The sequence below is a fragment of the Caloenas nicobarica genome, chromosome 22, assembly GCF_036013445.1.
Source record: "Caloenas nicobarica isolate bCalNic1 chromosome 22, bCalNic1.hap1, whole genome shotgun sequence".
Taxonomy (NCBI): domain Eukaryota; kingdom Metazoa; phylum Chordata; class Aves; order Columbiformes; family Columbidae; genus Caloenas; species Caloenas nicobarica.
Genome location: NC_088266.1, coordinates 7,683,018 through 7,708,787, shown reverse-complemented (window position 1 = coordinate 7,708,787; position 25,770 = coordinate 7,683,018). Strand labels below are relative to the sequence as shown.

Here is a 25,770-nt window from a genome sequence, read left to right as displayed (position 1 = left end):
TAAAATGAGAATGAAAAACCACAAAGACAGCTCCTAACTTTAGACTCTATGCTACTTGAGATTAATAAATTCTTGATGTTTTGCAATTATGCTGTGAGCAGTGTAGTGTTTTCTTAGAGTTCAGCACAAGAGGAAGTAATAGGACAAAGAGATAAATATGCAACATGAAGAGATCTCAGGCAGGTTCCCCTGCAAATTAAATCTATGAGCTGTTCCTTTGTACTTCCTCTAGAACACAAATTTTAGCATGGTGGGGCTGAGGAGCCCCAAGGGTGTTTATTATTTACCTTTTCTAAAAAAATCAGCACAGATAGAAGCTTTAAATCCTGCATGCCCAACCCCAACAGCCTACACATCCAAATACAATCCTTCACATTCAAAAGGTACTTGCCCTTCTTTGTAGGATGCAATTAGAAAGGAAATAACATGTCCTGAAGTGGGCAAGGTAGAGTGAGATTAAAAACCGCCACAAAACAGTATGAATGACCACCACACGACCATTTTCACTGTACCAACCACCTCAACACCTATGCACAATCAGAAAAAAAAGTAACTAATATTTTCTTAAAAGTCTGTTTTCTAGAAATTACCAACAACAAAAGTAAATACACACTTGAAACAGTTCCTTGCAGCATATTTTTCAATTTTATTTATAAAAACCAGACGCTCCTTTAAAGTGTACAGTTAAAATCACAACTGTAAATTCAACCACAGCTGAATATTATTTCAATAAAATATTCCTATCAACTGATGTAAAAACTCATTAGATTGCAATTTAAAACTCAATTCAGCTGGAATATAAATTTACCAACACATTACTCATTCAGCAAATACTTATTGCATACTGTAAAAGTACACTAGGGTGCCTCCTGTTCATAGCAATGCCATGAAAATATTTGCACATCAACTAATCTTTTAAAAACATAATTCTGTATTTATGAATATAACCAAAAAAATTGCCAGCGAAATCCACCACCAAGGGTTTCCAAACTGCTGACACCCCCACAGGGGGTAGTAACGGCATCATTACTGTACCTGTGTGTTTTTCCTCTGACCACCAAAAACCTTCACCTTTCAAGCAGCTCTAAACTGTCTGGAACATTTTAATTATGCCAGGCAAAATAAAGTCACATAAACAAAACTGCACGTGCAAATCTGGCTGCAATATTTACTCCATTGGTCTTTCACATCAGAACTGGATCTCACTTCAGCTACTCCACGGAACTACAAAGACTGAAAGATTAATATAAGCTGAAGTAAAAACTACCAGCAGTTCCTGAAAAACGTCTGGAAACTAGGCCCTTCCCAAAAGGCTTGATAAGGCATTTGATTACAAGATATTGTGGTTCTAGGGGGATAAAGAGTAGCTAAACCTGGTTTTGCAGCCAAGACCATTTGTGCTTTTAAGCATTTGCGTTTTTAAGCGAATAATTCAGCTTCATTGTCACACAGGACATTGATTGCCCTCTTCATCCCTCTTACATTCTTCTGCCATACCATAACTTTTTCCATAACCCAGGACTCGTGTAGCCCCAGATGAGGAATCTTGTACCTAAGATCTAGACAGGATTACAGACTTCTAATTCAAACTCTTGGGCACACGCACAACCATTACATACGATCGGATGGCATGGTGTTCACAGCACTACAAAAACTACCTAGGATTTCTGTTGCTATATGATCCTACTGGGCACAAATTCATAGTAGCAGGTGGTAATAAAAGGGCTAACATCTCCAAACAGGAAAGACATTTAGTATGATCAAGCTTCTATGTACAAATCAGAATCTTGACCACTTGTAGCAAAGATGCACAGGATACAGTGGGTGAAGATCCCCAAGTTACACTCCTGGGTTTGGTATGAACTGGGGGTATGCATCTGTGTAAGTCCTTTGTGTTTCTGCCTCTTTTTATACAACTGGGATAACAATAGTCATCGTTTTGACACGTTTCCAGACCTATGGATAAAAAACCATTATTCAGGTGTTAGGTACATGTGACCATTCTCCTAAACAAAGTCCCACTGTTTCATAAAAAGGATGACGTGTATGTCTGCTAAGACATCACAAACCATCTCATTTTCATACTCAGAAAATAAACAGTGGAAATAATATACAGCAAAATAATTGATTATCTAAACTTTCCTTCTGGCTTACACTTTTAAACTCTTTTGAAAGAGACGACCATCCTTACCTGGAGTCCTCAAATAAATCTACGTCACTACGTCTCAAAACACATTAAAGCAGTCATTTTAATTTAAGCACAGCTAGCTAGAAAGGATTCTAGTGCATCTATTGACAATTTAGTTAAAAAGCTTCCTGATTAAGAAAAGGACATATACACAAAGCATCTTATTACATGTTTTAGAGCAAATATTTTCGGCAGTATAGTTATAAAGCAGAATACCGTATTTGGAAAGTCCTGAAAAAAGACTAGAAAAGCTATACGGTACTGCCCACGTTTTCCTACTTGAGTACATAACGTGCTAGATGTAATCACCTAATCAATTCTCTTGTTTTAAGAAGTGCTTTAAGTTCAAACACAAAAAGTACTGAGGATGTGTGGCCCTCTGCTGATCTATAACACAATAAGAAACAAGTTCAAGGTGAAAAAACTGAAAGATAAATAAAGAAATGCACCTTAAGCATAAATAGAAAGAAACAGGTATAAACAAAGCAGGCAAGCATACTATTAAAAAAACCCACCAAACCAAAAGAACACTGCCTGAGACAAATTAGCCTAGAAAACTTAAAATTCTGTAAAAAATAACTTTTCTTGAAATAAGTTTTAATGAAGAAGATTGTAACTGAATTGATATTAAAAGTACCAAACCCAAAAAACCTTAGTATTTTGCTCATCATTGAGCAATAAAAAGCTAGAAACATAACCCATTCTGCGTCAAGTCTGTGAGGTCAGGAAGGGAAACAGCCTCCCAGCGAAGAACTCTTTCAAAGTCATGCCGGGAGCAGAGAGGAATGGAGGAAGATTGAGTGTCACACGTGCGACTGCTCATGTTGCGAAGAGACAGCCAGACAGATTCACCACAAGTATGTGTTATGGCAAAGCCAGAGGAACAAAGAATGGGAATCACACCAAGTAGTTTTACTGACACAAGTGCTGATGCCTTCAACGTTGCAGGAGTGGAAGCGATTTTCCCTTGTTTTCCATATTGTCATCAGCCACTGCAGCCTCACAGCTTGCTTCCCTAATGTCACATGTAGCACAGCCCTTTAAAATGGAACAAAAACACAGTAATTTAAATTCTTCTTTTTATGAGTGTATTTCAAAGAGTCAAATCCTGATAGCATGTTGCAATCTCCTGAAACCTCTCATCAATGGGGCTGAAATCTCCCTAAAAGCAGAGATTGTACAGATATCTTATTTTCAGAAACAGATACTTGCACCTCCAACCCTATCTTGTCTCAGAAATGAATTCTTCGGTTAGTGGAACATACAGTTTCAGCTTTCAGATTTAAAGTCATGTGACTTCCTTGACTTGCCTTTCAGCTTTACAAGGAAGCTGCTCATTAAGGATTTGGCACTGCCTCTGGCCAGAGAACAAGCTGTCGATTCCTTCCACAACTCCTTACCTGGGTGGTGATTTGCAGTGGGACAGTCTGGGTCCGGATCCACGTATGCACCTCTGCCAGCTCCTTCTTTTGCCCCTCTGTAAACCATGGCTGCTGCTTTTGCATGACTGTCAGCTTCTCCAGATCCTCCTTCAAAACTTCCTCTTTAATTCTGCAGGCAACAGACACCTGTGAACACAGCTGTACTAAATGAAGCAAGGCAGGCACTGATTACAATCACTATGGGAGAGTCTCTTCACCAGCATCTATGGCTGAAGTCTAGGAGCATCAGCCATTGAAAAATAACTATACTTTGTCACACCTTCTTTGCTTTGTGAGCCTTCTTTCAACAACTGGTCTAGCTGTCAGGGGTTTTTTGGTTCTTGTTTTTGTTGGGGTTTTTTGTGTTTGGTGTGGTTTTATTATTTTTTTTTTAAATGTGGAATTTCATTACACATTATATATAAGATAATTGCAAGCAACTTGCAAATAACACGTATTTTTACCCCTTCATGCATTCAAAGTACAGGACAACAACCAAACCCCTTAACACTTCAGCAAAAAGGTTACACGTTACCATATTTTAACTGAGAGGGGGAATGGCAAAAGACGACAAAAGGAAATAAACAGGGCTTAAAATAAAGACTAAATTAATACACTTTGGAGTTTCATTCGCACATGCACTTCCATAGTCTCATTTTTAATTCCACAGTTCTATGCACAATTCCAAACTACATTTCAGAAATTGTTGATGTTTTCCAACCTGTCTGGCATTTGGTAAGTCATTAGAACTCGCTCAGGTGTGTGATCCATCATCACCCAGGCTGACTCAGGTTTGGATTTATGAGCTGTCCCTTTTTCTCCTGCTTCCCAATTCTTCTCTTCTTTGGAAGCTTCAGAACAATCATTACTGGCAAAATACTTAGTGCTTTTCCCACTACCTGCTGAAAATTAGCATGAAAAAAAATGAACACAGATGCCTGAGAAATCCTAGTAATCCAGCACAAAAAGTAACAGAATACCAGTGTATTCTTGCAAGCTAGTTCTGCAACATGAACACGGGTACTCCCAAATGACTGCTCTAGCAAGTGATTGCAACCTATTGAGAATTCAAAGACAAAGTGCATTTTATTAAGTTATTTGATATCTCCAAAGCTCTATTCACTCTTCTCAAAATTAATCAGCTCAGCTTCTCCGCTTCTGTTTCAAAAAGTCCTGCTCTAGGCGGATCTACCTTTACTGAAACAAGATGTAAGCCAATATTTAATGCAGAGAGAAGTCATAATGAGCAAAATGAAAGTGTGACCTACACGTTAAAGGAATAGCTTCTTAGATAGATTCCCATTTCCAACTACAGTGACTGAAACAAACTTTGCTTCAAACACTGAAAGTCTGTGAAAAGTAAAGACTACAGATCCTCTTACTGGGCTTCCCATTACAGTATCTTGTTATGAATTACCAACGTATTAGCAAAGCGCCAAAGATCCAAATCTTGAACTTCCCTACCTGTGCCACAACCAGAAGTCTTATTGGAGCCAGAGCCTAAAGAGCCAGATAAAGCTGATCCACTGCCTGATGCTGCTGAACCTGTGCCAGACCGGGAGTCCTCATACAGCCAGCAGTCAGTAAGATCACTAGAAGCACAATGGCTGTCTTCCAGATCATTGTCCTGGAGACAAAAATCAAAACAAACACATCCATGGAAGTTACATTTAAGTTTGAAAAAGGAAGTTCATGCATTTACTGAATTTGTCAGAAGTTGACTAAATTCTTGTATCAATTCAATAGGTTTGGAGTTTCTAGCTCTGAAAATGGATGGTGGTCTACAACTCAGGATAACACTCTTCATGGGTTAAATCAAGAAGCGTCTGGACTCAGGTTTACTGGTTTCTGCTGTAGATCCTTCCCCACTGGGTCAATATATTGTACTGTTGCATTAAGTTAATATTTTCTGCTGACAAGAGAGCAGGAGTTAGTTCTCTTCATGTCCTGTTAGATGGCATGAAGCAGCCAGACACATCAAGCAACGGTGCACTACAGGGAAAATGAGAGGATCTTCCCCTGATTTGCTATGTGAAGCTTACCGCTTCAGCAGCTACAGGCACACCAACTCCCCTTTCAGGACCCTACCCTGCAGTTTCAGCTGATCCAGCCTTCCCAGCCCAATCTGGATTCGGGAGCCAACATTTTTTTCCTTGCCTGCAGAGCTCAGATTCCTGTCTCTGAGTTTACCGCGGAAGTTGGAGAGGCCTTTTCTATGCCCATGTATGGAAACCGACCCACACGGATCCCTGTTCTTCGTTCATTAGCTGCATCCCTGGGAGACAGAGGGAGTAATTAGAAGCGTATCTTCCCTTTGTTTTGGTTCTCCACAGAGACTGTGGGACTGGGTGAAAAAGGATGCGAATTGTGCAGCGCTAACCAAGTTCCACGTGCATAAAAGCCCCAAACCCAAAATTCCTGCCGAAATTGAAAAGGCTGCCTTAAAAATGCTGAGCAAAGGTGGCTTGTGGCAGCCTAGATCAGAAGATCTCACATTTCTGTCATTTGCTAAGTGCCAACACTGTACTGTTATGAGTTCCCATGGGTGCAAGTACAAACAGCTTTCTCCGCCTCCTGTGCTATTTGTGCCCTGCACTCTACATAGCACAGCCTGTGGAAAAGGCAGCTCACAAAATCTGGTGACCCTGAAACACAGATCATCAGCACTGGTTTTGGTGACCAAGCACCGTGAAAAGTCAAGAGTTTCTCCTCTACATTAAAAAATTGTGTTACTTACACGTTTAGCTTCTGCACGTGCTTTAACATCAGTACTAACAGAAAGCTCCATGGGCTTCGGCAGCTCTTCTTGAAGCAAATTCAGCTGAAGCGGGGAGCTGCTCCGTGAGCTGCTCAACAGCAGGGCCTGGTCACGCTGGCCCTCTGGCTGCTCCCTCATGGATGAGGCAGAAGAGGCTGGAAGGGGCTGATCCAGAGAGTGTGGTGTGATCGGTGATGGAGCAGGAGGGGGGGCCGGAGGCAGCATAGTGCATGGGTATGAAGAGGGGGGATAAACAGACTGAGGGCTAGGAAGAAAGACATATTGAGGCATCTGAGCATATAAGGGAAAGCTCTGAAAAAATACAGCCATAAACATGCCTACATTTGGGGGATACAGTGCTGGGCACGACTGTGCTTCACAGCATTGTTGGGACAATGGCATGGACTCGGGTTGTAACCAGCGAAGGGCAAGCTCCTCTCCTAATGAAGAGGCTGGGAAAGTGGGCAGTGGATCCAAACAGGCAGGAAATCCCACAAGAGGAAGGACATTCACACTGGAGGAACTCAGACAGGACAGTTCCGAGGGAGAGAATGACTGTTTCTGAGTTGTTCTCTTCTCACATGGAAGACTATTTCTGTTTTTACTAGAAGAGTGGCTATCTGAGGACTGTCTCTGAGGTTTCTGGCGCTTGAATTTTCCATGTTTGCCTTTTTTACAGCTAGCTGGGCTCATCTGCTTTGAAGGGGAATCTCCTAAGGAGGAAGAAAAACAGACACATTGACTGAAATGACAGACCTAGGAGGAAAAAAAAAATAAAAAACCAACATCCAGATAATTGAGCGTGGCTTATTCGGAGACCTGACTTTCCTCTGGATAATTCTTCCACACACTACAGTGGATGGATTTGCTGACATATGTACAATATCTTCCTTCACGTCATCAATTCTCTTATTGATCGTTTTGGCTTATCCCAATCAGATCTTCTGCATTCCTTCAAGGGAAGGCAATAAAGTACTTAGAATCTGCAGGGTTTATTGCAATAATTATCTGCTTTGTGCAAAGTCTAAGATAGGAACACACAAAATGGAGCAGATGTCTGTGTGGGCAATGCTGTTGTCAAGCTTTGGCAGCTCAAAAGAAGTATTCTGTTTGCAGCCATAGTAAGATACTCACCAAATCATATGAAAGAGAACCAGACTCCACGGGTAGGGTGGTCTTTCTAAGTCATCTACTAAGTCTTTAGTTCTCAAAGCTGCTGCCTACCTTGGCCACAGGAATGTCCGTTGTTACTTCTGTTCCCCTGCTGAAGGTAAGTCCTAAATGGAGAGAGCAAGATCCTCTGGCGGAACTTGTCAACGTAGTTCTGCTCCTCCTTTTGAGTGTGTGCTGACAATGTCTCTTTTGTTAGCCCAACTGGCTTCAGGTCCTCAGGCGCCATGGTGAGACTCTGAGCATTCACATGAGGCAGCTCAGTCTGTTCATTTCCAAGCATAGTATCCTCCATCGTAGTCACTTCTTTGAAGAGGGAAGAAAATAAAACACTTACCCTTTGCTTTGGCATTCTGGTGTCAATCCCCACAACAGCCAGAGGGTTACACAGAAAACAGCCTTGTCTGAGCTACCAAGCAGATACAGGCTGCAGAGGCAGGGTGGGGAGAAAACACCCTCTATGCTCAAATATAGTTACACAAACATCAACTTTACTTTGCATGGTCTGGAAAACTTCAAATTCACCTGGAAGTTACAGAGGCACTTCTTTCTTCATACTTTCTGAGAACAATAGCGGTTAAATACTCATTTTTATGCTTCTTTCTGCATTAAAATGAAGTAACACTGGCCCATTAGCCATTTTTATTTTAATCCTCAACAGCCAAAAGCATGTTGTTTTGAGATATATGTGATGAATTTAAAGGGAAAGGAAACAGTGTACTCTGTTAAAACTAGGTTTTATTACAATACTGTAAAAATCTCCAGGCTCGAGTTTTCTTCACTGTGTCCCTAGAAGTACCTTGATTATATATCAGATTTTATATTCATAAGAACGTAACTCAAAAAGACGAAAGTTTCTCACTGTGTACTTAAGGCTGGAAACACCGTGTAAGTTTAAAACTCAGTGAGTCAAGTCACTGTTTTGTGAGTGTGACCAGTACCTGATTCAGGGTGCGGGACATGCACGATGGTGCTGCTGTAACTGTACTGGCTGGTGACAGACACCACACTGGGAGCCTTGGTGGAGAGGCCCAGGTCTGCCAGAGGAGCTCCCACCACACCTGCAGCTGCCTGGTCTTTCAGCATCTCCTCCCGATCAGCAGATATTGGAGTCAGGGAATTAACTGCCGAAAGCATAGCAGTATCTATTGGTAAATAACAAAGTTTCTACATGGAATTGCATTGCGAGCACTGTGCTCCCAATTCATCAAGTCTGACTGGTTCAGAAACAACCAGTAAGCACGCAGACTATTAAATAAGACAGTCTTATATACAAATAAATGTAACATTCATATACCAGTGCAATCATAGCATACTATACATGGCATGAAATGAGTGAGCAACAGCAGGTTCATTTAGCTACAAGCAACAGTTCTTTTGATGCATTCTACTTTCAAAGACTTAATACTGTAGCCTATGCTTAATTGTGAGATCTAGACAAGGTAAGCAAATATTTGCCACATAACCAAAATATCTGTGCTGTCAGTGTGACAATTTAAAAAGTGGACATAAACCTTGGAATGTACAACAGCAGCATATACAAAATAAATCAGTTGTTGCGGTTCTATTATGATGGTCAGTATACTTTGTGTTACCTTCCAGTGCCTCAACTTCCTGCTGATTTTGCTGGACTTGCTTGTCATCTTCTGAAGATGATGATGATGCATTTGCAGAATATTTACATTTCCTTTTCAATGCTGGAATACTGCAGCTCTCTAGATATCTGAAATAAAAGCATATCACAGGAAGCTCTCTCTACTTCGTGTTTTTCTCCATTTTGAGAAACAAACATTTGAACAATCCAAACTGGAGATCCAGGGGTTGTTAACTAGTATTTTAAATTCACTGCAGAAAGCTCTGGATACTTATCTGCTTTCCAAAGAGTATTTTAAATAAAATCTATCAATTACTCTTTAATAAAAAAAAAAAAAGGAAGGAAAAAAAAAGAAAAAAATACACTGTTATCCACTGGGTTAAAAAATACTGACATTTTTTACAAATTACATTCACTTTCTATTTTATACAGATGTTCTCAAAATGTGTATTGGGAAGACACTGACATATTGTCCCCATCAAAATTCTCTTAAACGCCTATTGCGCCAATGGTGAAACTAGCCATATAAAAATGTCAATATTTGCAAACGGAATCTTAGGCCCTAAATTCTTCATTACTGTGCAATTCAGATTGACTGAGCATTGGGATGGATTGCCCAGAGAGGCAAAAAACTTTACAAACAATCCCAAATTTATCTCACAACTCGAAACCCACACAGTTTAGACCAATGCAAACTGCTTGAAAATTTACCTTCCACCAATTATCTTAAACTTATATCACTAAAATCACTTCATAGTTTATTACCTGATGATAGTATCAACACAATTGATCTGCTGATAGGAAGGAACACGTGGAGTCTTTTTTGAATCAGCATAAAATGCATTGCCTGGTTCTTCTGTGCTATCGCCTCTCAATGTCTGAAGAAAACAAGAAGCAGTGTGCCTCTTTCCTGGAAAAGAAGAAATCCTCAAAGACTCCTCTCAAAGGCATTTAAATACCATCCCTAACAAGCCGCACACACACACATTCATATATATATATATACACACACACACTAGGATATATATATTTTATACAGGGACATACAGCCTATGACAGCAAAGCTCTCATTACCAAATTATTCTGCATTTTCTTATGACGAGGCAGGGAATCGAGAAGGGGAAAGAATGCCTAAAAGCACCCCACACAACACCTTAAACATCCACTTAGAACAACTAGAAAACACAAAGAAAACAGGATGGTAAAAATATTGTATTTAAATTGTAAACAAACCTGCAATTAATATTACTCTTCTCTCAATTAATACATCACAGAATCTGACCTGTTATTTAAGAGTAATTTACAACTTTTTATAGCATGGATACGCTGGTCAGACCACACCAACACTCACAGTGCAGTCCTCTTGTCAACAAGACTAGGACTTAATTGTAACTCTCAGAGAATATCACAGTGCAAAATGTTTTAATACAGATTCCTGTGATATTTGAGGAAGTACCCTGTTTTCTCCATATATCTGTGCTAGGTACTAACTGCAAATAATGTGCATTAACATAATATTAAGCACTCAATAACTAAACCACTACTTCAGTGGGAAGTAAGGCAGTGTTTTCCAACCTATGGACTGTTTCTGAGAGCCCACATAAAGTAATTAAGGGGAGCTTACATAGGAGGCTTATACTTGCTACAAGAAAGTCTGCATTTTCACTAGAAAAAGTTAAAATAAAAAAAGTGAAGTCTATTAACCTAGAAAGAGACAGATATATTCCTCCATATCTCGGGGAGTAGTTAAAAAGTTATTGCATCCGCTGAGGTGGTTTTTTGTGGTGGTTTGTGTTTTTTTTTTTTTTTAATCAGTGTTTTTTTTATTTAAACAACCAACCAACCACAAACAAACCCAAAACAAGAACAAAAAAAACCCAACAAAGACCACCACAAAAATCCCATCAAAACACTTCCGTATTTAAGTCATGCTGAAGTGCTCTCCTGAGTTCTTCAGCATAACACCAGCTGGCCAAACTCACAGCTACAGAGCTACACAAATTCCTCTTACATTAAGGATCATAATTTTGTGAACATACCTCCCAGCACTTCTGAGCTTGCAGCCTCTTCATGTCCATTCTGTGGCTTGCTCCTTGATGCAATATACAGTTGCTGTCCCAGATTCTTTATTCGGTTGACATCTGCACAAACCTGTTGCAATGTAGTCTTGAGATATGTGAAAATGTGAAGTCAGAATAAAATTAATAAAGAGTCCATAGGAGACCATTAGGACGGGCTTGGGTTCTTGTATTCTCCAGACTGAAAGGGAGTAGACTGTCAGCCTAAGCCTGGTATCTATTGGTATTTGTAAATTTAATGAATCTAGTCATTGTGGTTAATTTAATTAACCATGATAGAGCTCTAACAGCCTCAGTATTTGTTTTAATACTGTTGCAAGCCTTGAGAGTGGGAATAAGGCAATGACTTACCCAGAAGCCTCACAAGGAAATTAGGTAATTGCAAAGCTTGTTTTAGGACACCGCTGTTTCCACTCTCTTCTATAGCACTGTACCTCTAGTGCCCGTTTTGAAACAAAACAGAAAATCCCAAGCAAACAGAAACCCCTCCTCCTCTTTCTGGTTGCATGGTTCTGCTACTTTTTTCTCTGAGTCCACTGGTTCTTCGAGAAGGCTGATCTTAAGCAAGTCTTCAATTTACTTTAGTGAACTACCATGGTAGTTATCTGCTCATTTTAGTCAGCAAAATTAAGAGCAACAAACGATAGCCGGCATTCTATAACTGATCAATTTAAGTTCATTTAGCTTGAACACAGCTGTATCTTCCCACTTTAGGAAAATTCAGGATGAGTAGTGCACATGTACACAGTAAAAACTTTCATTTTAAAAACCGAATTTCTACTACTCTGCAGGCAGTGACACATTTATAGACTTACTGGTTCCTGTATTTCCTCCGCACAATTCCCATTGGAGTCACTGGACGATGCTATGCTGATATAGTGTTCATAAGAGCCATTGCTTCCAAGGCTTCCATAACCACTGGAAACATTGCTGTGAACTGGCTGTATGAGGGGAAAAAACAGTAATTAAAAAAAAATAATCCTCTTAGAGAACAAAAAGAAGAGAACAACATATTTTGCCACACGGAACCTCAGGTAAACAAAGAAAATTGAACAAAAAGTCAGTATGGCTCTGGGCTCTGCCATGTGCTTGGTATAAATTCTCTACCATGCTTAAAAATGTTACAGGATGCAGAGTTATCTTTCAACACAAAGACTTGGCAAATATGTCAAACAAAATACTTTTTTCTAATCAGGTGGGCTACCTAGAGCCATATTTTTACTGCTGTCACATGTGCCTGTCTCCATATTAGAACTTTCCTTTCAGACCTTTTAAAAGGTCATCCCCAAAGCAGTCTGCTAAACAGACGCAAGTTTCTTTGGCCTCTCATTCAGAATGCTAGCCAGTATTTTGAAATTCTTTCACCTTCTTTACCTGCAGAAGCAGCTTGTAAATTTGTCCTTGCAATTCTCTTATCTCTTTCTCAACACTGCTCGTTTCTTTACTTCTTGCAGCAAAGACATCTTCATTCAGAGGGCTTCTGGAGACAGCCAACAAAATTTCAGTATTAATTTAAATTCGATGAAGAAAAGGTAGCTATAAACGCAGTAGATTCTTTTTCCTTTTTCATTATAATTATTTTATTTTGACTGTTTTGCTGAGTCAACAAAGGGATGTCATCTGTTCCGCCATCAGCTCAGCTGGGGTCCTGGGGCAGTGCTATGGGAACAGTGTTCATGTGACGCCTCAGGGAAGTCAGCACACTAGCAGTGACAGGAGTTCAGGTGGACAAGCATCCACCCCTCTGCCTCCTTCACTTACAAGACAAATTCACACCACATAAAATCTTGAATAAAAGATCACAGGCCATCTCCAAAAGCCATTTCCTAGAAAAGAAACCATGTAAGAGGAAGGCAGGCAGTCATATTTCCAAATCTCTTGTGAGCTAAGGAGAAACATCTGAAAAATTAAGTTGCACATTCCATACTGATTGTATTTTTAAAAGAAGTTACCGTGGTAAATATTTAGATTCTGTATCAAGTGCATGCTCCAGAACAAAACAAACCAGAAGGTGATTTTGGCAACATGTCTGTCAATCATTGGTTTTTTTTGATGAGCCAATCATGAAGAGATGTCAACTAATTATTTGTTGAAGTGATCTCCTTTTATGTTGCTTTTTAGCTTTTACTTGGCTTGTTTAAAACTCATATTTTGATTAAGACACATCCATTGTCACAGTATTTCGATACTAATCACGTGCAAAAACATGTTAAAAAAAAGTGGCTTTGCCTTTTATTTCTAAGTAATTTACTTATTTTCATACTTAATAAATAGACTAATGCTGTTCTGAAGGTATGAGCTGCAAGACACGCTCAGTATTTACCACGGACTGCAGGAGCAACATTACGTCTCTACTTTGGTACTGAGACCACTTTGTTTTGCAGAGTATTCAAAGAAAAACACAGTAATAGATCAATTCTACAACTGACTTACGTTCGGACTTTGTGTCGGCCAATGATGAACACTACTTTCCTGCTCCACGGATTCACAAAACTGGACCAGCTGGTATCCAGTATGACATAATCCCCATTTTGAGTACAAAATCTAATAGGTAAATGTTCAAAAGGGGATTGGCCAGCAAATTTCAGAACTGGGGGGGAAAAAAAAAAAAAAAAAAACAATCAAGAAACAAGGTTCGGTTTATGTTTTGACACAGTAGTGCAAGCACAAACACTAATGACTGGGGTCCTTTAAAACTCTGGGTTTGAATTTGCTTTTAAACTGGTTGCTTTAATTCATTAATTCGTTTATTTTTCTCTAGACTGCAGATCAGTCACATGTCAAGCAATATGATCATGAAAGAATGTTACAGTCAGTAGAAATTCCTCTTAAAGCAACTGTACTTACTTTTCCTGTGAATAGCAATCATCGAAGGACGATCTTCTGGGTGCAAATACATCAGTATGGACGTTCCAATTAAATCTTGAGGTAAGTAACCCAACAAAGGCACCGCTCTGAAACCCAAACCCATTAGCACTGATTATAATACAGTTTTGAGTATTTACATCCTTAAGGCTCTGCTTGTCAGTGAAGTCCCCATGCAAGAGCTAATATGGCATGAACTAAGGCTAAAGAACATTGTGCAGCTCATCTAATAATCCTCCAGTGCAATGCAGATATGCAAATACCAATGAGAAGCATTTCTTTGCCTGGTGATGTAACAGATTTTCACATTTGCAGACAGTTTTGTGCTTGTCTACATGCAAGGAAAAAAATAAAAAAGAAAAGGGGATCTTGAAGAACAGGTCACAGGCAAAACATCAGTAAGAAGTCTGACACAGATGCTCCAAAGTCTCTTGTAAAAACACTTTTGTGGCTTTGCAGGAGACAGCTATAGTCTGTCCAAATTTACCTGACCCAGCTCAGTCTGTATCTCCACACTGTGATCCCCAGAGCTCTGCACTACGTGGGTTTCCCACTGTGTTACCACAGGTCCCCATTGCCCTGGATAATGAAAACTGACTGCAGTTCTGTTTATTTCACATTTTAAGTCAAGAAAGGAGATTACGTCTGTGGAGTTCTAGATGTTTTACCATGAGCAGACTAACAAAAAACTCATTTGTTTAATTAACTATTGCCGAGTGCATAGCTTGACTACTTCGCTTGGGTCTCTAGCTGCATCACTAAAAGATTTTTTGCTACCTCTCCATACACACCTTGCAGGTCTTAAGACTCAAATCTCACCTGTCATCTATCTCAAGAAAAACACATCCAGGGGTGTGAGTGGTGGTGAAGATTCTTTTATCCATAGGAATTCGAGGAGCTAATAGAAAAAGAAATATTTACTGAAACAAAATATGCACCGAGAAAGAAGACCTAACTGTTCCTTCTGCTCATGATAGTTATTGGCTCCTGAACTTTGTAATTGTTCACTGCTTTCTGATGAGTAACTCATAGAAAAATCACAAATTTTTAGGTGCTACAGACTACTCCCCAAAAAAAAAAAAAAGTGAGAAGAGGTCAAATGCTTTGGGGCCTTGCAAAGAAGGCACAAATGCTCTGGATTCGCATGCATGTACACACACGCAAACTGGAAGCTACCCGGGTGAGACTACCCAAGCACAAGTTCTAAACAAAGGAAGCAGACTTTCATATACTGCATTTTCTTATTGGCTTTTTTTTCGTGTCCACTGGAGTTCCTGACTTGCCTTCATATCCAGAGTGAATTTTCTCAGCCAAAGCTAAGCAGCAGGATTCTGCATCCACGTGGATAGAAGTACACACATGGACCAAGTACGGGGTGATTCGGAAGGGATAATAGCGTGTTTCTTGTTTTTGATCTTTACCACCCCTGAAGAAAAGTAAAAGGGATTAGCACACTGGTTTCAAGACTCAGATACTTTAGGCCAGGGCTGAGAGCCCTGCACAGAGAAGTTATGCTGAGTACACAGCGATTCAAGGGCAACACATTCAGCCATACTGATCCTGCTCCCCTCAACACCAAGCAGGGTTTTGCCTCCACTACTTGCATTCAGAGGCTGTCCTGGAAATGCCGTTACTCTAATGGCTAAAGACCACCTGCTAATTCTCAGACCAAATGTATTCATGAGAATCACTCATTTGGTCTACCCCCATGCAAGTTTAAGCATCACTATGGGAAAAGATATTCAACATGTCCCACTGGATGCCGATATTAAACACAATAAGACTATTTTGTAATGGAGTTCCATGAGCTCACACTGGTCAGCTGTAACAGAACACTGTTTCTGCCCAGTACTGTACCCTTTGCCCAGCCATCACAAAACAATTACAATGTACTTGCCTGATCCTGCAGAAAAAGGATTTCACCTGGGCATACTCATACAGAGAAGCTAATAAGAACACATTGAAAAATATCAGTTAATACCTTCAAAAGGTCACAGCTATAAGAACTATTTAAAACTCTGCATTCTCCAGACTTTCTGAGCAAGAACAAAGTCTCACAACCTGCTCTTTATTAGCTACTGAATCAGCTGTTCAACAGCCTGCTCCCATCTCAAATGTTCTCTCTTCTCTAGCCCACTCACTCTTGGAGAAACGGCTGACCCGAAACCAAATTCAGAGGAAACCCACATGATCTGAGAAACTCCTTTCCCCAGTGCATCACTATGGAGCCACATACCAAAAACTAGATACAGCCAAGAGTTATGGGGACAGGAAAATTCAGTAACAGTTCATAGCAAGAAAATGACAACAGCTCCACAAGGCTGCCACTGGTCTGCTGGTAGGCACACGACTGGCTTCCAAGCTGCAGAATCCCTGGCATGTTACGTTAGCAACCTCTGATGTTTCACGTCCTTTGGTAGCAAAGACTTTGGACTTCCCAGCTCTGATGGCGGAACAGCACTACAGCTAAGTGGGCAAAAGACATGGCCTTGGCACGCAAGCTACATTGGAATTGCTGACAAATAACACAGGACTTAAAAGCCACATCCAGCACTAGATAGCAAGTCACCTTAAAACTTGGGTTCAGTGAGCCGTGCTCACAGCAGGCTGCAAGTGGACCACAAAGACAAAGCACCTAAACACCTAAGATGCAGATTAAATGACTTCAAACTCACAATTATGTGTTTAGTTTCCTTTTAAAAAGTATCAGTATTTGGAATGAGTAAGATGGCACACAAAACAATGAAGTATCTGCCTTCTCCTTACCCCAAGTAAGAGTTAAGCCTTGAGGAGACTAGCTAAGACTAGCTGCACGGTTACTCAAGTTTTCAAAGTGGAAAGGGAATAAGCATTGCCTACGTATCTTGCTATCATAAGCATTTAAAATGAAAAACTATTCTACTCTCATTCTGTAAAGACAGAAAGATACATAAAGCATTTAGGAGTGCTGCCAAGTCCCACCTGTTCGACTTTCTGTGCTCCAAAGCGGCAGGTGGGACTGATCGGTGTGTGTGTAGAACACGCTTACATCCTGAGGGACAAGCAGCTCTACAAACCGGGAGGAGTCCAACACTTTCTTCTTGCAGTTCAGAATGGATGCTGCCTGCTCAGAAATATGCACCATGCGTCCAGAAAGCAAGGAAAACACAGCCACAAATGTGTCCTGGAAAACAATCATCATTAAAAAGCAGTCTTCCCCCAACACATGGTGGCAATACTATAAGGATAAAAACCAAAACAGAATCAACCCCCAAATGACCCCCAAACCACCACATACTACAACCTAAGACAGATGTTCAAAAATGTGTCCTTAAGTTAGCATCCAATTAAAGTTGGGTGTGAGTTACTACGATCTCTAATGCTATAGTACCTTACTCATGATTTACAAATGCTAATAAGACTGCAGTATCAAAACTGAAACAGATTACAGTGATGCTTGCCATTGTCCAGAACAACTGGTTATCACTCCACATGCTTTTCCCCAAATTTTAGAGCATTCACCACAATTCCACATACAAAAACATTCTGAGAACTTTTGAAATAGAAAGCATTTGCAGTATTTCTAATATGGCATCTAACAGTACTGAATAGCACAAAACACACTCTTCTTTGAAACAGAGCCAGAAAGCATGAGACGTACTGCAAATCAAGACAAACAAAAAATTAAATCCAGGAGTACAAACAGAAACCAAAGACCCTCACAACTGTGGACTTCATCAGCTTTGAAAACATTCTGCTAAGTCTGTCTCAAGATATTACTATGCTATAAATGAATTATCAGATTCTCAAAGAGATATTTGTTGCTTCAGGTGAAAAAAGCAAACAAGAAAAATTGGTAATTCTTCACTCACTGCTGTTGGGTACCCTGAGTCAGCATAGATAAGAAGTAGTCTTGATCTACCTTTAAAAACACAAAGGCCCATCTGGCTAAAACTTCAAGGCTTTTCAATTTTATGCATTCTACCTCCACAAAATAATATAAGGAGATCAAATAAGAGAGCGAAACAGCAAGTGATGAACTCCTTAAGTCTGCCTGAATTCCTTACAGTGTTTTTTGGAGTGTGTTCAGATGCACCGGCCACCAACTCTTCTATGCTGTATGTCATCACATCTGTCTGAAACACTCTTCGGTCATTCAGAGCCTGGAAAAAGTCATTGTTTGCTAGTTGGAAAAAAAGAAAACAGGAAAGGCAAAACAAACACAAGGAGGTCAGTAAGGAGACTATTTTGAAAGCATTTCTTACAGCCCTTGTACTTTTGTCATCTTTTTGGTGAAGTCCAAGGTGAGATGAGGAAGGTCTGTGTAGCGACAAAGGAAAAAGGAATACCAATTATACTATTTGGAGTGATATATTTATGTTACAAAAAATGAGCATGAGGAATTAGAAAGGACGGAATGTGATGGCAAAAGAACAATTTTAGCTACTTAGTTTTGTTGGAAAACACAGACTACCCAATAAGTTTTCAAAGTGGGATGGGAATGCTATTTTTCAATATACACAGAAAGTTATTAGCACGCGCCTAATAGCTATAGGATTCTGAAGAAAACAAAAGCAGTAGGTGGGTGTTTCAAAAGAAAAGATGACATGACTATTTAAAAAACCCAAACAACCCACAGTGCCTCAGAAAGCCAACTCCTTCCAGGATAACTGGAATGCTTTCGCTTGTTTTAATGTTATTTGGCGCCAGACACACCTATTCAAACCAAGCTGCTGTATAGCTTCTACACTTCCAGGTTTTTCCGACACATACCTTGGACCTGTTGGACACACTGCAAGGCGTAGTTGAGAGCACTGATGGTACTGGGCTTGCTGGAACTCCTTTTCTCTTCGGGCAAACACCTCTTCATTTCTTGGATCATGAACATCAGATCTCTGTGAGATTGGTTCCAATTCAGCCGCTCACTGTAAAACAGAGGCTAAATGTCACCAGAGGCTTTGGATATAGCCGCTTCTTTTCTGACAACTAATTAAAATTATTCACTAAATTAACATTTTATGAGCTTGGCCACAGAGTTGCAGAATATCCAGAAAGGTCCTAATGCTCTTCCACTATATTTCCTGTTGTATTTTCTCACTTCTTGGCTACTTAATCTCCTCTCCTCTACCTTTCTCCTTTCCAACTCTGGTATGTCATGGATCACAAAATTACATCATAACTGAGCTGCGTGCTAAGATGCTTAGCAACTAAAAATAAGCTGATCTTTACTCTAGATTTTCTAAACTTCACTGGTATTAAAATCATGAATATATTCTGACTTTTTATGCGTATGATTCTATACGTAAGTCTTTCCAGCCTTGAAGTCTGCATCTGATTTTAAGCACTTTAGGGAAACATAACATCCTTGAAATACACCTGATGCACAGATTTCATTCGTCACATAACTCCGGACCCTTCATTATATTTTTAACAGCTGCAAGGTTATTAACAACCAAAATCTTTCTCTTCTTTCCTTCACTTATTTCACCGACTGCAAAAATAAGTAGTCGATATTCTCAAAATGCAGACCGATTCTAATCCTATAGATGAGATATGAACATCATTATTTTAAATAACTTTTACACATTTGGCACTTTTATTAGTGTCATACTCTTACTATACAAACCAATAAATAAGTTCGAGCATTGCATGCTAACTTTACGTGCCAGTTAATCATGGCATAAATTATAGCTCTTGACCTGCCTTTTTTTTTGGTTAAAAAAAAATAGCACCTCAGTGAATTGCTGAACTTTTGGAGGAAATATTATCTAGGTAAATTTCTGTTTTACTACTGCTAAACGCAGTCTTTAGATTAGATATATATAGGAGGCACAAAAAGGGTCAATGACGTGTGTGGATCAGCCAATCTAAGAATTAGGCAAACGGCTTACGAGGAATCATGCAGCAGCAATCCCGCTGTGAACGCCGCGGGCTGCGATCCAGACCAGCTCCCTCGGTGCACGGAAACCATCGAGCCCAAGGAGAGAGCTCTGGATCGCAACAACGCCGGGTCCTCGATTCTGACTTTAGCTCCCTGCTTAAGTCAAGCACCTCCATCCAGCACGAGGAAAACCGGTTCCGCGGGCTGTCAGGAGTTACCTGGGAACTTTGCTTTGCCGCACAAAAGTCTCCGCCGAGCAGCCGTTCAGCTCCCGGCTGCAGAAGTCGGTCCCGCCGGAGCGCGGCGCGTCGAGCCGTTCCCCGCCAGAGCTCCGCAGCGCGGCGGGGGAGCCTGCAGCCCGCCGGCGCTGCCCGGGGCCGGCCGCCTCCTCCCGCTCCGGCCCGGCCGCGTCCATCTCCGGCCCGCAGACCGCCGGGGCATCGGCCGGGCTCCTCGCCACGGCAGCCGGGCCTGGAGCCTCCTGCGGGAAGAACAACCGGCGGCTAAGGGAGCGCGGCAGCAGCGGGCCCCGCCCCGCGCCGGTTCCCCTTCTCCTGCCCTACTCTCAAACGCGCCCTGTCTCCTCAGGCCAGGCCGCGCCGCCCGCTCGCAGTTCAGACAACAGACCCCGGCTGCTCCGGGCAGCCGCCGCTCCGCCCCTCCGCGCCCCCCAAGCCGCGCCTCTCCCGCCGGCCCCGGGCCCTACCTGCCTCCGCCGCCGTCCCGCTTTCGCCGCCGCGAGGCACCGCGCCCTGGCCCCGCGCGCTTACGTAACGGCCGCCGCACGCGGCCGCCGCGCTCCCACACACCTCGGCCACGTGCGCCGCGCCCCGCCCCGCCCCCAACGGAGAGGAGGAGGCGGAGTCAGAACCAGAGGCGCTTTATTGGAGGCGACACGCGCAGCGGGGCGGGGCGAGCGGCCGCGGGAGCACCGCCCCGCCCGTCACGCGCCGCCGCACGCGGCCCCCGTGCTCCCGCCTGCCCCGCTGCCACGTGCGGCCCCGCCCGGCAGGAACGGGGCGGGGCGGAACGGGACCCGCTCCGCGGGAGCGGCAGTGCCCACCGCGCCGTCGTGCTCAGCGGGGTGAGAAACGGCTGCTTCCCTGCAAGGCACGAGCTGGGCACAGACACGGCGATGGCACCGAGTGGGGCTGGTGAGGAGGACGACAGAGGGTAAATCCCTAAACTGGCTGCAGAGCCCATTACAGCCCCAACCGTGGGAGCTCTGGAGCCAAAACCCCCTCCCCAGCTCCATGCCCCAGTTATCCAGGCACTGTGCAAGTGGCAGGCTGTGCTGGTTAGTAACTTGTGACGGAGTGTCTTAAGGCAACCAGGTAAAGTTAGTTAAGGTGTCAGTAATCAAAAGTTTCGCTATAAACAGCAGGAAATGGGCTGAAAATGCAGCAGGTCTGACGTGGAGAGGCTGAAGATGGGCACCTTCAGTTGATCTGAGTTTCTCCCTGGAACTCATGAAAACACAGTCAAGACTATAAAAAGAAGAAAAAAGTTGCACAAAGGACAGTCTCCTTCAGTCTGTTACCATAACAACCCTGCATTTTAAGAAGGTAAGATACTACAGACAGGTTAAGAGGGATTTAAGAGTTTCCCAGATTGGTTTTCCTAGTTTTAGTCTTTGTGCTTGCACGCTGCTATTTCTCACCCAGGACCATGTATCTGTTGCCAACAGTTACTGCAGTGTTTGTTACTGTACTACAGCACAAATTTTGTCCTTGATTGAAAAACTTGGGGATTACCTGAGAATTCAAACCAAAGGCTGAACTATATATGTTCCTGGCTTGCCATCATTTCACCCAGCAGCAAAGTCTCCACTTGAAAGAAGCCAACCTAATACGGCAGTGCCCTAGTGCCCCTGGAACTGCCACACCGAACAGGATTCATCTAGCAAGATGTTACAGCAGATGAAAAACAGTTCTCAGACAAGGGAGGCATACATATGGTATTTCTCCTCATACTCCTGCAACATGCAGCTGTAAAAACCCAAGCTTGTTCCTGGTTTCCCAGCCCTTGCTCTTTCCATTGTCACCCATTTGGCTCTGCAGGTGTTTGAGATTCAGCTGTTAGAGCTCCCACAGCTGATCACAGCTCACCACTCACTGCAGGCAGCAGCTGTGAAGCCAGTTACTGCTGCTTCACATTAATGTTGTATATACTTTGAGTATCCTGGCTTTATTTAAACTGTACCAGTCAGTGAATTAACACTATCTATTCCAGCTCTATGACAAATCCCCATTTTGGTGACACTTACCGATAATGATGATGATGATAATGAGAACAACAGCTATCAGTATTGCCCACATCTGTGAAGAAAGCCACACAACACTTACTACAAAGCATGCAGCAACATTAACTGGCCCTAAGGGTACAGGAAAGCAGCCCCTTCAAGGCACCATTGTACTGTGTGCCAGATCTAACACAGCAAGTAAGACTTCCAGGTAAGCAGGCTTGATTCACCATTCCCACTCAGATGGCAGGCTGTGTGCACAGGCAGAGCACACCAACAGGTCCTTTTCCATTGTGCCCCCCTGCAAAGCCTGTCTCAGGTCACTATACAAGCAGGAGTAAAGCACTCACAAGCACCATTTCTACTCTCACCCTGTACCACATCTTTCACTGTCTGTGTTGCTCAAAGAAGATTCCAAACTTTGTGAACAGCTACGAGTGCAGGAGTCTGAGCAAGCTCCTCCTGCTTTCCAACACTTCCTGCACATTAGCTCAGCCTGTGCATTTGTGGCCTTTTTCTTCCTGTTCCCCAAAACCTCAGATTCCTGAGGTGTTTCCCTCTGGCCATTATCATCTTAGACAAGGTCTTACATCAAGCAGCATGGCTGGTAATCCAGATTTTGGTTACTTCACTGAACTGCTACACCATGTTTTAAAAATAGATGCTGTATTTTAACATTGGCTAAAGTCACTTTTACTTTTGAGCTGCCAATTGTAACAGTGTCAACCGCAACACTGCATAGTGGAAGTATACAAGCCACAGTTACCTTACAGTTCTTCCACCAATACTTTCTTTTCAGCTTGGCAGCACTGGTCTCAAACTGGGAAGCTCCTGCTTGCAGCGCATCAGCACGGTCATCCAGTTCCGACAGCTTCTGGTCTCGCTCCAGGACCTTGTCCACATTCACTCGCATGATGTCAACCACCTGCACCAGTTTAATGCTTGCAGTAAGTTATTGGTTGTGGAATTTAATTGCAGGCAACAGATAGTAACACAAGGTACTCTTATGTCTCTTCACAGAAGTAGGAAGTATTATGTTTTAGTATAACCACCTTAAAGAAAACAGTGAAATGCACCTGCAAGCCCCCAATATCTCCTTTAAAATGTCAGTTGTGCCCATTGTGCTGGTGTTCCCTTAAACCTGGGAAACAATTCCTCACTTGCTTCAGGAGTTGAGGCACACAAACATGATAGTTAACCATGTGTCGAAAAAACACTGTCGGTAGCCAGGCTGGCTTTTGGACTCCCCTGAAATATGTAGTGTCTGGTGGACAGCCTCTGTTGCTGCTGATGAGAGAAAAGCTTGTTCTCAGTAAGAACAAAGGTTTTTACTTACACCAAATCCTCAAGCACTGAGTTTGCAGCTAATGTTTGGACACCAGTAGTTTCTCTCCACTTCCCCACTCCAGCTGATGTTTTTTTTTTAACCTTCGCAAGAGTTAAAATGACACACGTATAATAAAAAAACCTGAATGATCCTAGGCTTCCTCTTCAGATAATAAAGGGGAAACTCTCTTGGCCAAAATACCTCTCCCAGTTATATAGGTTTCCCACAGGAAAATTATTATTCTGCTATCAGACTAGACTTACCTCATCTACTTGGTGTTGAGTCTGCTGAAGACGACGATTACTGCCAGCAGCCACATTTGAACTTCCAGGGATATTGGCTGACCTGCAGTGAACAAAGTCATCATTATTCTGTTTAGCTTTTGATAGGTTGTGGTTTTGTTTTCAAGTGCATATGCCTAGAGTACATGAGTTATCTGGCATCCCTGAACACATGGAACTTGTATCCTTGGAGTAAATACGGGGCTGTTTCCTACTGGAGAAGTGATGTTTTAGCAGCTGACAATAGGTGTAAGTCATGCAGAGTCCCAGCATCTTGCCAACCAATTGCCTGATGTGCTAAAAAGACAGCAGTAGCTTGCTAATACTAGTTTTCAATAAGGCATATGACAACTCCTACAATGGTTCATAGCGCTCAAGCACTCAGGCGTCAGGGCTCATGGGTGTTCTCGTTTTCTGGTATGAACACAAATACTAAGCGTCAAGCTACAGTAGCTTACAAAAAGTTAAATACAGAAACAGTGGTTTTCTCCTTCTCTGTTCTTTTGAAACAGTTGACATGGAGCAAGAAGCAGCACAGGAGGGAAAAGGCATTTAGCATAAAGAGCAATTTACTGCAAGTTAGCTTTCAATTCATAACCTCAGGCAGTCAAGTTCTTTTTACCAGCTGCAGCACCCTGCATCTTTGTGATGCATGGCGAGAGCCTCTGTACAAACTTCACACCCTTTTCACTGCTTTACCAAGTTTTTGTTGTGTATCTCTAGAACTAGCTGCACACAATTTGTTTTTCTATGTCTTCATCTCTGCTGCATCAGAAGCACATACTGTTTAGTGCATTGTGACGCTCAAACAACTGAATCTGAGATTAGCTGTATCTACACATTGACTTCTAATTTACATTTAGTGAGAACAAATGCCTGTGGGCACGATGAGCAAATCCAGGAGGCTGTGACAGGACCCACAGCATCCCCGTGCAGCAGCATCACCACTCCTCTGGCTGGGCACCACAGTCACCCTCTCACAGTGCTCTGCTGCTGGTTCCAGAGACTGAGTCGTCTGCGAAACAAAGCCTTTTCCTGCGAGCAAAGCTTCCAAACACAACAGCCGAGCAGGCACCAGCGAGCGCTCTCTCTGGGCTCCGGCTCCGCGGGCAGTGCTCTCAGAGCCGCCCAGGGCTGGCGGAACCCGGCCCGGGCTGCGGCAGAGCCGCCGGAGAGGCCCGCCCGCCCCGGCGGCAGCCAACCGCCCGGCAGCCGGCCCGAGCAGCGGCTCAGGCCGTGCGGCCCGAGGGACGGCTCGGCCGGGCCTCCTGACCCCAGCACCGCCGCTCCCGGGACCTCCCAGTGACACCGCCGGGCGGCCTAGCGCAGTAGGCCTGTCCCTGCTTCCGCCTCCCGCCTGGGCGCGACCGCCTCGGCCAGGCGCGCCGCCGCCGCTCCCCGGGCCTCCGCGGGGGGTTTTCCCCGCGTGTCCCGGTGGGGCCGTCGCGCCGCAGCCGCACTCACATCCTGACGGGGTCGCTCCTGCACGGCCAGAGCGTCCGGACGGCCCCAACAGGAAGTGCTAGCAGCCACGGCGGCGCCCAGGATATGACGACAGCGCGGGGCGGGGCTGGCGCGGGGCCTGGGGACCACGCCTTCAACGGGGCGGTGCACGAGGAAGCCACGCCCCCTGGGCAGGGCGGGGACAGGCGCGCGGCGCAGGCCTCGCGCGCCACCACGCGGCCGTGCCGGGGAGCGGCCGTGCCGGGGCCGCAGCTCTCGGCGCAACCCCCGCCCCGCTCCGGTGAGACCCCCCACCGCCGCAGTGCTGCGTGCAGCTCTGGAGCCCTCGGTACAGGAAGGACATAGAAGGATGGGGGCAGAATTTTTAGCAGGGCCTTTTACAACAGAACAAGGGTTGATGGTTTTAAACTAAAGGAGGGGAGATTGAGGCCGGACACGAGGAAGAAATGTTTTACACTGAGGGTGGTGAGAGCCTGGCCCAGCTTGCCCAGAGGGGTGGTGGCTGAACCCTCCCTGGAGACA

The 25,770-nt window shown here is 43.2% G+C and overlaps 2 protein-coding genes across 14 annotated transcripts in view; both read right to left on the bottom strand.

The window, feature by feature from the left end:
* Nucleotides 1-20,770, bottom strand: part of PER3 (period circadian regulator 3) — a 32,234-nt gene extending 11,464 nt beyond the window's left edge. For 3 of the 12 annotated variants that reach the window (XR_010607459.1, XR_010607458.1, XM_065650258.1), the window contains exons 1-22: nt 20,641-20,770; nt 20,153-20,415; nt 18,827-18,978; nt 18,121-18,236; nt 17,036-17,237; nt 15,972-16,020; nt 15,358-15,500; nt 14,894-14,972; nt 14,057-14,163; nt 13,643-13,799; nt 12,584-12,689; nt 12,025-12,150; nt 11,171-11,297; nt 9,897-10,041; nt 9,133-9,260; nt 8,479-8,682; nt 7,592-7,843; nt 6,347-7,080; nt 5,074-5,236; nt 4,331-4,511; nt 3,589-3,739; nt 3,109-3,226 (exon numbers count right to left, since the gene is read on the bottom strand). Coding sequence is in view for 8 of the 12 variants with exons in the window: in XM_065650258.1 (XP_065506330.1) it covers nt 3,125-3,226; nt 3,589-3,739; nt 4,331-4,511; nt 5,074-5,236; nt 6,347-7,080; nt 7,592-7,843; nt 8,479-8,682; nt 9,133-9,260; nt 9,897-10,041; nt 11,171-11,297; nt 12,025-12,150; nt 12,584-12,689; nt 13,643-13,799; nt 14,057-14,163; nt 14,894-14,972; nt 15,358-15,500; nt 15,972-16,020; nt 17,036-17,237; nt 18,121-18,236; nt 18,827-18,978; nt 20,153-20,349 (3,621 nt within the window). In the remaining 4 variants the exon portion in view is untranslated. Of the gene's footprint in view, nt 1-632; nt 1,957-2,886; nt 3,227-3,588; nt 3,740-4,330; nt 4,512-5,073; nt 5,237-5,697; nt 5,885-6,346; nt 7,081-7,591; nt 7,844-8,478; nt 8,683-9,132; nt 9,261-9,896; nt 10,042-11,170; nt 11,298-12,024; nt 12,151-12,583; nt 12,690-13,642; nt 13,800-14,056; nt 14,164-14,893; nt 14,973-15,357; nt 15,501-15,971; nt 16,021-17,035; nt 17,238-18,120; nt 18,237-18,318; nt 18,356-18,826; nt 18,979-20,152; nt 20,416-20,640 lie in introns of those variants that run through there. The other 9 variants (XR_010607457.1, XM_065650259.1, XM_065650260.1 and 6 more) reach the window with 9 other exon arrangements.
* A 57-nt stretch (nt 20,771-20,827) lies between these two features.
* On the bottom strand, nt 20,828-25,324 carry VAMP3 (vesicle associated membrane protein 3). Of its 2 annotated transcripts, none has more exons than XM_065650266.1 (5): nt 25,249-25,324; nt 23,767-23,848; nt 22,943-23,101; nt 22,201-22,252; nt 20,828-21,394 (listed from the first exon to the last, which is right to left on the bottom strand). In XM_065650266.1, coding segments are annotated over exons 1-5 (384 nt in total). In that variant the 5' UTR covers nt 25,251-25,324; the 3' UTR covers nt 20,828-21,305. The 2 variants fall into 2 exon arrangements, with proteins under 2 accessions (XP_065506338.1, XP_065506339.1); XM_065650267.1 differs by having other exon boundaries at nt 21,301-21,421.
* Between the last annotated feature and the right edge of the window lie 446 nt (nt 25,325-25,770).

What these genes read in the sequence shown, in the direction of transcription:
- VAMP3 (XM_065650266.1), bottom strand. An exon ending in CTCAACACCAAGTAGATGAG is followed by an intron (nt 23,102 to 23,766) that starts GTAAGTCTAGTC and finishes AAACTGGTGCAG; the next exon opens with GTGGTTGACATCATGCGAGT. An exon ending in ATTGGTGGAAGAACTGTAAG is followed by an intron (nt 22,253 to 22,942) that starts GTAACTGTGGCT and finishes CTTTCTTCACAG; the next exon opens with ATGTGGGCAATACTGATAGC.